At 39.7% G+C, this 11,767-nt stretch overlaps 1 protein-coding gene across 1 annotated transcript in view; it reads left to right on the top strand.

The window, feature by feature from the left end:
• The first annotated feature begins 341 nt into the window (after positions 1-341).
• The window catches only part of lamb1a (laminin, beta 1a), a 94,205-nt gene continuing 82,779 nt past the window's right edge, over positions 342-11,767 (top strand). The window contains exons 1-3 of the mRNA XM_078553459.1: positions 342-594; positions 2,442-2,617; positions 11,444-11,573. Coding sequence (XP_078409585.1) covers positions 564-594; positions 2,442-2,617; positions 11,444-11,573 — 337 coding nt within the window. The 5' untranslated portion in view covers positions 342-563. The remainder of the gene's footprint in view (positions 595-2,441; positions 2,618-11,443; positions 11,574-11,767) is intronic.

The raw sequence follows: 11,767 nt of genomic DNA, 5'->3' as shown, positions 1-11,767 counted from the left end.
GGATGCCACAACGAAGGCGCTATTCAGGTTTCGGGATGAATTTACCAAGATGGGCTGAATGGCCTCCCCCCCCCCCACCCCCCACCCTAAACTGTGATTACCTTTTTGATCCTTGACTTGACATTGCTCACCAGTCTTCCTACTCTTCATGTCATGTTTTTTTGGCTATTCCCTCTATTCCACTCATATATATGATAAAAGTTCCGACTCTCTTAAAAAGAAAAATATTTTTACGTTAACCTTTAAAACATTTTGGGGGCTCAGAAGGTTCTGGTGGAAGATGACTACACGGAAGGTGGGTGGGCAGTACACGCATGCGTGTTGTGTTCCCGTGTGCTCCGGGAGTTGGAATCGGGGCGGGAACCAGGAGTGGGAGTCGGAGTAGTCCCGCGGAGAGAAGCTGGAACATCGCCCCACCACATCGCGGGATCATGCGCTCTGTTTGACTAGTTTTCATTAATGAATTATCTCCCTTCTCCTTTTGTTCGTTTATTAGCTTAAAAAAAAACCCACAGGGGCTCGGAGATTTTTTATTTCTCTGTGAAGAGGGCAATTAGACGATAATGTGCCGCTTCGGGATTTTAACCGTTTTAGGTAAGTTTGTTTCACAATTCCTTTCCCCAAACCGTTCAAGTTGCGTGCAACAAAGTCAAAGTAATTCCTTTTTTTTAAAAAAAAAATTAAAAAGGGAAACACTTGGAGATGAAAAAGAAAATTGATTGATCGCAGCTGCACGCAATAACTTTTTAACCATCTGTTCGTGCGAAGAGCGAATTCTCTCTCTCCAAGTTCTGAAAAACTTCACAAGATAGATTATCTGCCAAATTCGCAGCCTTTTTTTTGGCTGCGGGAAACTTTCCCATCAGTTAATTTTAAGTGAAATGTTTCTTATGCGCTGATTGTTTTTGCACACTTTCGAACGATCGTTATCGTAAGATATTGTGGTCGATTCGAGATTCGTTGTAAATTCCCCCAAGTAATATGTTAATTTGTACTCTCTATGTAAAACTCTGGCCTTCGTTTAAGGAACTTTCTCGAACTCGATTAAATCTTCCCAGCTATAAAAAATCCCTGGTCAGTAATACAGCAATGCACATACATACAGCAAGACTAGCGGTTGAATAAAACTCTGAATCCATTCTTCAAAGGGATTCCCCCCTCTGTCTATAATCAGTTGTCTGATCCCAGCATAATTTATACTGCAAACCTTTTGTAAAAGGTTATAATTTACCGGGGTGGTTCAATAAGATTTCCATCTAAGCTAAAGTATAAACTGCAAATATAGATTGACTTATTATATGTTTAGGTAATAGAACTAACTTTTAAAGTTGAATTTTGATGCTGTTGCAGTGTACTTTTTGATAGATCCTTTATAGTATATACTTATGTTTCCCAGAGCTTTAGTATGTGTTTAAATAGGTATTTTAAAGAGATCAACTCAAAATTGTTGTACAGCTCAGCGGCCAGGTTGGCAATCTGATTCCCACCAACCACACTGTAGCTGAGACGTACGAGATCACCTATGAAATAGCAGAGGCTTCACACTATAGAATAACAGCAGTGTGGAGCAACAAAGCTCCCTTAATCCCTTCAATTTCCTTTATTACTGTATTGAAAATCTTGCCAGGATTTGGAACCATGGAAGAATGCATGTTTGTGTAAAGTTTGGTTGTAACTGGTTGGAAAGCAGTAAGGAAGGGAACCACCAATATCACTGATTAAGTATCAATAGTTTAACTGGGTGACTCATTCTAATGAGTTCAATTGACTCAGTTAACCTTAATCTGTCTGCTCTCCTTCGATGGCTCAGCTGGTAGAACAGAGGATTGTAGGTAAAACTGTTATCCTTAGGCTGCTGGTTCAATTCTGGCTTTACATTTTTATCAACAGTAAGCTGATTGCTAGGTGGTAGTGGCATTGCTGAAAAAAGAGACTTGCTGTCAAAGCCTATGATTTGCTTTTGTCTCCAGATTAAATAACTAGTCACTGGTTTCATTCGTGTTAATTGCTTGGTCTTTAAACTGTCACATAGCACAAATGCAATTTGGTGTTCTTGTGTCTGTCCTGATGAGTGCAAGACAAAAAGTTTCAACAGCATGCCTGTTTTCTTCAGCAATAACAGTTAACTGTTTAACAAATTGTGTACTTTGTAGGGGAATATAATGAATCTCGATCAAACACAATATCTTATGCCATACTATACAAGATATTTTTCATCTTATTTTAGTCTGATGTTCTTGAATGTGATGAATTGGATGTTAACCTGAAGGGGGAACATTACTGGGCAGGGGGGAAAGAGCAAAGAATGGGAATATTGGATACTTTGAGCACAGACTTTATAGGCCAAATGGACTCTTTTTATGCAGTATGATTGTATGATATTGGTATGCATCTTTGTAGCTATTGTGTGCTATAACCTAGGTGTGCTCTTTGTCTTTCAGTCACAGTTTGGCGCTGCGTTATCACTCAGGGGCCAGAATTCAGCTATGGCTGTGCTGAGGGAAGCTGTTACCCAGCCACAGGAGACCTGTTGATTGGGCGAGCAGATAGACTCTCCGCCACTTCCACGTGTGGCACGTATAAACCTGAGCCCTTCTGCATTGTCAGCCACCTTCAGGTATGATATATGTGTATTATTGAGTGTGGTTGTGAAGGAAAAAGATCATAGAGGTGTATACCTAACGCAAAAACACCGGTGCACTGGAGCCAGGCCTATGATTTGCATTTGTCTCTGGATTAAAAAACTAGTCTCTCTAGTTTCATTCATGTTAATTGCTTGGTCTTTAAACTGTCACATAGTACAAATGCTAATGTGGTAGGACTGAGGTACAACAAATTTTATCTTGATGAAAACTACTAGGCTATTTCTATCGCACAATCGTTTATAAAAATGCAGCTTTGTAATGTTCCCTAAGGCATCTGATCATGTGGAAACTACTCTAATTGTGCTGTGGGTTAAATTGCATTGATCAAAAAGAGCTGTGCACATGGATATTTGTGCAAATGCAATTTTAAGCTGCTTTTACACTGAAAGTCATACTAGTGACATCAGTCTGTTGATGTGTTGATCTTGCAAAGCTGCCACTTTATTTCTGAATGGGCAGGTTTATAATGGTTGGAGAGCAGAAAACTGCATTGCTGACTGGTTTGGAGCATTACACATAGTACTCTATATGTGGTCTCAACTGTAGCAAAACTTCCTTACTTTTATTTTCTATTCCCTTTTCAATAAACCACAACATTCCATTTGCCTTCCTAATCACTTGTACCTTCCTGCTATTGTGATTCATATACCAGGACACCTAGATTCCTCTATACTGCAGAGTTCTGTAGTCTCTCACCATTTAAATAATATACTGCTTTTATATTCTTCCTGCCAAAGTGGACAAGTCCACATTTTCCAATAATCCATCTGCCAACTTTTTACTCATTCACTGAATCTATCTACATCCCTTTGCAGACAGCTTATAGCCTTCTCACAACTTGCTCTCCTACCTATCTTTCTGTCATCAGCAAATTTAGCAACCATACATTCAGTCCCTTCATCCAAGTCATTTATATAGATTGTAAATAGCTGGGGCCCCAGCACTGATTCCTGTGGCAGTCCACTTGTCACATCTTGCCAACCTGTAAATAACCCATTGATGCCTACTCTGTGCTTCCTGTTCGCTAACCAATCATCAAGCCATGCTAATATCTTAACCCCCTTCACCATAAACTTATGTTTTGTGTAGTAACCTTTGATGTGCCATCTTATCAAACATCTTTTGGAAATCCAAATACACCAAATCTACAGGTTCCCCTTCATCCATGTTGCTTGTGACTTCCTCAAAAAATTCTAATTAATTAGTTAAACATGATTTCCTTTTCACAAAACCATGTTGACTTTGCCTGATTGCATTAAGATTTAAGTACCTTATTAATAATAGATTCTAGTATTTTCCCTATGACAGATGTGAGTCTAACTGGTCTGTAGTTTCCTGCTTTCTGTCACCTTTCTTGGATAGAGGAGTTACATTTGCTATTTACCAATCTGATGGAATCTTTCCAGAATCTAGGGCATTTTGGACAATTACAACCAATGCACCTACTATCTCCACAGTCACTTCTTTTAAGATCCTGGAATGAAGTCCATCAGGTCCTGGGGACTTGTCAGCTTTTAGTTCTAAAAGTTTTCTCAATACCCTTGCCCTAGTGATTATAATTGTTTTAAGTTTCTTGCTCCCTTTCACTTCTTGATTTACAACTATTTCAGGAGTGTTATTTGTGTCTTCTACAGTGAAGACAGATACAAAATATTTGTTCAACACTTCTGCCGTTTCCTTATTTCCCATTACTAATTCCCCAGACCCACATACACTCTAGTCACTTTTTTTTCCTTTTTAAATACTTGTAGAAGCTCCTACTGTTTTTATATTTCTAGCTAGCTTTCTCTTGTACTCTAATTTCTCCCTCATTTTTTAGCCATTCTTTGCTGGTTTTAAGATTCTGGTCAATTTTCTGACCTACCAATAATCTTTGCAGAATAGTATGCTTTTTCTGTCAGTTTGATACTATCTTTAACTTCCTTAGTTAGCCACGAATGGTGCATCCTTCTCCCAGAGTCTTGCTTTCTCACTGGAATGTATCTTTGTTGAGTGTTATGAAATAGGGATGCCACTGCATCCCTACTGTACTACATTTTAACCTAATTTCCCAGTTCACTTTAGCCAGCTCAAATTTCATATCCTTGTAATTGCCTTTATTTAGGTTTAAAACACTAATATGTGACCCACTCTTTCCCTCAAACTGAATGCCAAGTTCAGTCATATTAAATCACTGCTGCCTAGAGGCTCCTTTACTATGAGGTCATTAATTAATCCTGCCTCATTGCACAATACCTGGTCTCGAGTAGCCTGCTCTCTGGTTGCCTCTAAAACATGCTGCTCTAAGAAATTGTCCTGAAAACACTCATAAACTCATCTTCCAGGCTACCTTTTTCGATATGAATGCCCAATCTATGTTTAGATTAAAATCACCCATGATTATTGCCATATCTTTCTTATGACCCCCATTATTTCTTCTTGTATATCCCGTCATACATGTAGTTACTATTAGGGGATCTATAAACTATCCCCACAAGCGACCTCATACTTCTATTTCTTATCTCTGCACAAACTGATACTACATCTTGATTTATAGAACTAAAACTCTCTCGCTATCTTACAAATGTCATCCTTATTAACAGAGCTCCTCCACTACCATTTCCTAGCTTCCTATCCTTCTGGAATGTCGAGTATCCTTGAATATTCAGGCCCCAGTCTTGGTCACCTTGTAGCCACGGCTCTGTAATGGCTATCAGGTCATACGTATTTATTTCTTTGAGCTGACAATTCATCCATTTTGTTATGAACGCTAAGTGCATTCAGATACAGAGCCTTTAGTTCTGCCTCTACTATTTTTGCAACTTCTAGCCTTATCTGCTGATGCAGTCTTAAGCTTGCATGATCTGTCCCTTTCTGCTGTTCTCTGATTATCATTATTGCTACATTACTCTTGTTTTCTCCTCTCCTTTCCCTTTGGTTTATCACATCTTCCTTCATGTGATTCCTGGCCCCCATTAATTAGTTTAAAGCCCCCTCTACTGCCCAAGTTATATGACTCACCAGAACACTGGTCCCAGCACGGTTTCAGGTGAAGATTGTCCCAACAGTACAGCTCCCACTTTCCCCAGTATTGGTGCCAGTGCAGCCCCCATGAATTGAAACCCATTTCTTCCACATCCAACCTTTGAGCCACACATTTAACTCCAAAATCTTATTTACCCTATGCCAGTTTGCTCATGGCTCAGATAATAATCCAGAGGTTATTACCTTTTTGAGGTTCTGCTTTTTAATTTATCACCTAGCTGCTCATACTTGCACCGCAGATCCTCTTTCCTAGTCCTATCTATGTCATTGGCCCATAAGTGAACCATGACAACTGAATCCTCCTCCTCCTCCCATTGCAAGTTCTCCTCCAGCCCCGAGCAGATGTGCTGACCCTGGCACCAGGCAGGCAACACGGCCTTCTGGACTCTCGCTCTTGGCTATAGAGAACTGTGTCCATCTCCCTGACTATACTGTTGCCTACTATCACTACATTGCTATACTCCCCCTGCTTGAGTTGCTTCCTGTATCATGGTGCCATGGTCAGTTCAGTCATCCACCTTACAGCCCCCACTCTTGTCCATACAAGCTGCAAGAACCTCAAACCTGCTCGACAGTTGTGAAGGCTGAGGCTCCTCCACTTGTACCATCTCAATGTCCATATCTGCGTCACTTGCAATCACAACATCCTGTCCCTGACCACTGACCAAATCAGTTGACCCTAGCTTATGACATGTGAAGGACTTCTGGAACAAAGTATTCCGGTAACTTTCCCCCTCTCGGATGCATCGCAGTGTCTGTAGCTCGGCCTCCAGCTCAATAACTCTTGAGCCGAAGCTCCTCATCCTACAGTCACTTTCTGCAGATGTTTGCCGTGGATCACAATGGTCCCCGCTTATTACAGCTGCGACACATCACCAGCCCAGCCATCATTATTGTGTTTTAATTATCTTATGAATTAAATTTTAATTAATGCCTCTAGTTTTGCTTGTGCTTGTATTCTTATTATTTCAATTAATATCCTACTTATCCCAATTCTCTAGTTTAGATAAAATAAGTAGAAAATACTGATCAGCCGATCACCTACCTGCTTTCCTGTGATTTCACCCAATTTTTGTTTCCTTCATGTATAAAGACTATTTCTTTCTACACTATTATTTTAAGTGCCATACTGAGGGACTGTTGCACTATTTGAGGTGTCATCTTTTGGATGCAACGTTAAACCAAGGTCTATGTGTTTGCTCAGGTAAATGTGAAAGATCTCTCAGAATTGTTGAAAGGGCAGGGAGATCTTGTGTTGTAGACACAAACCAGGACGAATAAGGTCATGGGAGGGTGGAATTGGCTAGGGAAGGGACATAAAGGCATAGCACACAGATTTTGGGAAGACTGTTGAGAGCCCGAAGATAGGTCATGAGGCAGAGCTGTATTTATTGGAAAGTACAGTACATGGAGTGAATGCAAATGTTTGTGCGAGAGGATATGGGCTGCCCTGTAGTTTGAGGAAACAGGAAAGCCAATGGTGCGAATCTGAGAAGTTGAATCGTAAACCATTGGGGTGAGGGGTGGGGGGGAAGTAGAGCTTGAAGTGGAAGAAAGTAATTTTGTTCCTGATGACAGATCAGATGTGAAGAAGAAAGCTCTTCTCAGGATTCAGCAGATTTCTAAGAATTCAAGCCTTCATACAACAGGGTATAATAACATGCTGCCAATATTTATTCTCTATGGCTAAATATATTCAGCTTCCAGTTGCAATATTTGTTTTTATAATTTACTTAATTGAATGTCATTTTGCACTACATAAGTGCAATTTTTATTATTCTTGTCAGCTGGGGTGTACTTCTGGTATAAACAGCCTGAGAAATTGTAGCTCCACAATGTGGGTCTGCAAATTTTGCACCAGATTAAAGCCATTGGTTCTTGTAAACACAGATCATAAGTCCCAAAGTCTTAAATATCAGGTCTGTATTATATAGCTGAGCTTAGTGCAACCAGCAGCTGACTGAACAAGGGAGAACACTGCATGTAGACATAAAAACAAAAATAAAAAACTGCGGATGCTGGAAATCCAAAACAAAAAATACCTGGAAAAACTCAGCAGGTCTGGCAGCATCGGCGGAGAAGAGTACAGTTGACGTTTCGAGTTGTCATGACCTGCTGTTGAAGGGTCATGAGGACTCAAAACGTCAACTGTACTCTTCTCCGCCGATGCTGCCAGACCTGCTGAGTTTTTCCAGGTATTTTTTACTGCATGTAGACAGTTCACTTTAGGCAGAAGCAGTAAAAACGAGCAGTGTAAAAATACCTTCTCTCTGCAAACTGCTCTTCTGGCATGCAAGAAAATAGAGAAGTGATACCAGTTAACTGAATGATTTTAACTGTGAAAAGATGTTTGGCTCCAAAGTTCACTTTAGTAACTGAACAATACCACTATCGCTGTCAGTACTAAAAGTCAATATCCTTGTTCAGAGGGGGTAACCCAGAGAAAGTATGGAGAACAATGAGTCCGTGGATGTACTGGACAAGAGCTGAGACTGCGACAGATGCAGCCTTCCAGTGCTGACTGTACATATCTGATTGCGGAGCTTCTCAACTAGTTAACTATTCTGATTTGCATATTTTCTTGGTCCCCATTAAGGTGGAAAAGAATATTTGCTATTTCATTCAACCAGCATTGGTATCAAACGAGCAAAATACTGAGATGCTGGAAATTTGAACTAAAAACAAGATGCTGGAAATATCCAGTAGGTCTGTCAGCATCAATAGAGGGAAGAGCAGAGTTAATGTTTCAGGTCAATGATCTTTCATCCACAGAAATGTGGGTCTGTAATCTTTCATCAGATTAAGGGTACTGGCTCCTGTGAAACTCTTCGAGTTATCAACAGTCACAGATTGCAACTTTTCCGAGTACAATCACAGTTCTTGGTTTCCGGGAGTGGGACATGAACCCACAACCCTCTGATTCAAAGGCGAGGGTGCTATGAACTGAGCCACAGCTGACACCTCCTGGCTCCTGTGAAACTCTTTCGAGTTATCAACAGTCACAGATTGCAACTCTTTCGAGTACAATCACAGTTCTTGGTTTCCGGGAGTGGGACATGAACCCACAACCCTCTGATTCAACCCACAACCCTCTGATTCAAAGGCGAGGGTGCTATGAACTGAGCCACAGCTGACACCTCCTGGCTCCTGTGAACACAGAGGGTAAGTCCCAGCTTGCTAATTATAATCGTCTTTTCTGATGAAAGGTCTTTGACCTGAAACACTAATTCTTCTCTCCACAGATGATACCTGACCTGCTGAGTATTTCCAACACTTCTGTTTCATTTTGACATTAGTCAATCCTGGATCAAGTAAAACTCCCCCTGATCATCTACACCTCCATTAGACCCAGTTTGGTAATTTGCATAATGATACTGTTCAATCTTCAGACAGTTTCTGGTAGGAACACTTGCTAAACTGACTCAGGTATTTTTCTTTTGAGCTTCAACAGCTTTTTTATCTTTGATACAATTCAAAACGTTGAAAGCAGCATGATTATTTAGTTTAAAATGCTTTCAGTAGTGTGGAATGAACAGGTTACGCAGATAAATGCTTTTGTTGCAGCTGAGTAGTAAAGCCCTATTTTCAATAGGCCCAATCAATTGGAGTCTGGCAGCTGCTTTCATGTGAGATTATTGATTCCAATCACAATCAGCATTCCTGTTTTGTCTTCATTCTGCAAGTGGTATCCAGTTGTTAAATTTCAATGGTTTCAGCTTTTATCTAATTTGTTCAAGAAATTGTGCAAATAATGATGCCTTGAAGAAATGTGGCCATTGTGGCCTTTACAAGAAAAGATTACATTTAATTCTCACTGAGAACAGCAACCTCATCACAGCATCTAATCCTTGTCATAGGTGTTCCAGAACACTCATTGAAAAGAGAGCTTTAAACTTCACTTGTGGACTTCTAGTCAACATCTGCTGAAAGTTATTTGAATTCTCTTTGGGAACTAAATGTATTCTAATACAGGCACATCTGTTTCAGATTTTAAACTTGCTGGAAAGCAACAAGGTACCTTGCAAATATTCGAAATGAATACTGTATAAAAGCAGTTTTGCATTTTTCACTTTTTCCTAATAATTACTAAGTTCTGTGAGCATTTTTGTTACTTTACTAGAAAATAAATTTTGATTAAACATCAAAATCCTTGGAAAAGAAAACCACGCTAGGTGCATAATAGATAGCTGATCTACTACCACCCATTTTGTGGCTCAGCTGAAGTTGAGTTTTACCCCCTGGATAGATGTAGACTTTCTAGTTTGTGATTTGCTGGAAAGTCAGTGATGGAATGCAGATGGATAAATTGGCTTGCACGTTCTTGCTGATTTTTAATTGTAGTGGTTCCAAAGTTATCAAAGGCATGAACCACTAACCCAAAATAGTAATTTGTGATTTCAAAGTGCTTTCATTTTGTTTTAAAAAGGTGCTTGGCAAACTACTTTTTTGTGTACAAATGAGATGCAAGGGTAATAGGTTTCAAAGCACATCATCATGTCACTTGCATCTGTCATTATCATAAAAGAATGCTACATGGCTCTGCTTCCTCCACGAATACTTTATCATGAAGGAGTTACCACAAATTTATTTTCAGACATTTTTCCCATTTTGGTATGAGATTGTGATGTATCGTCCATTGAGTTTGCAGTGTTAACCCCTTTGTTATTCTGTGGTTTTACACCAAATTTATGCTTATTGTGTGCAAGTTGCAATGTGTAGTCTTCTATTTATGCTACACACACCTCTGAAAGTTTCTTATTGATTTGTTCAATCCCAGTGCATTTCCTAGTCCCTTGGGAGAAGCAACACAAATGAATATAGAACAAATGGGTGGCAAAAGGACATTTTTGACATTAGCATTGCATGACTTGTACTTGGCAGTTTAAGGAACATTTAGCTTTTATGTATTTATTCCTGTCATAAATGTGAACTAGCCTGCCTCAGCTCAGCTGCTGAAACTATTATCTGTGCCTTTGTTACTTCTGGACATGACTCAACTATTACAGTGCTCTCCTGGCTGGTCACCTGCTGTAAACTTGAGCTCATCCAAAAAATGGTGCCTTGTGCTAACTTGCATCAAGTCTCCCATTCACCCATCACCCCTGTGCTTGCTGACCTACATTGGTTTACATTCTGGTAATAACTCAATTTTAAAATTTTCATCCTTTTTTCAAATCCCTTGACTTTGTAACCTCCTACCCTCGGATCTCTGCTCCTCCATTTCTGGCCTCTTGCTGTTACCCAACTTTTCTTCAGTTCGCCATTGATGACTGTTTTCACTGCCTTGGTCTGAAGCTTTGGAATTCCCTTCCTCTGTCTTTCCCTCCCTTGCCTCCTTCAAGATGCTCTTTCAGATCCTCCAGGCTTTTGGTCACTTATACAGCCTTATACATCTCCTATACAGCCCCTTGTCTAGCAAGATCTGATTGTGTCTTTGTTCCCCAACTGTGGAGTGGGGAATAGGATAATTATTGTCCCTGCTATCACCTTAATTGATCTTCTGCCTCACCACTTGAGTATGATTGAAACTTGGAACCTCCTGATCATTATGACTCAGGATCATATCTGGTGCATCAATCACCTCTTGAGAACATTGAGCATTCTTTTTACTATTAGGAAAAAGTACAAGTGGAGATCAGTGTACTGTCCACATTAAAATAAGAAACAATGTTTACTAAATGTCCAGATTTTGCTGCTTTGTGTTCCATCCAATTTTGCATTGTATTCAGTGTTAGGAAAATTGAAAGCATGCTAAATTTTTGATTTTTTTTCAGGAAGAAAAGAAATGCTTTTCATGTGATTCACGGACTCTTTTTGCTGAAAATCCAAACAGTCATAGAATTGAGAATGTTGTCACAACATTTGCTCACAACCGACTAAACACCTGGTGGCAGTCTGAAAATGGTGAGTGTGGTTGATGTGAGAATATAAATGTAATGTGTTTATCATAAAGCAAGAACTGTATGTATATATTTAATATCTGAATTTTGTTGAATGATGTAGACCAACAAACTTGCAGTGGTAAAAGGCCTTGAAACTTCAAAACAAAATTAACATTAACTTAAGAGCTTTCAACGAAATGAGTAGATGAGTAAATG

The sequence above is a fragment of the Cetorhinus maximus genome, chromosome 12 (genome assembly GCF_964194155.1).
Source record: "Cetorhinus maximus chromosome 12, sCetMax3.hap1.1, whole genome shotgun sequence".
NCBI lineage: Eukaryota > Metazoa > Chordata > Chondrichthyes > Lamniformes > Cetorhinidae > Cetorhinus > Cetorhinus maximus.
The sequence above is the reverse complement of the archived record's forward strand: the minus strand, read 5'-3'. Positions and strand labels throughout refer to the sequence as shown.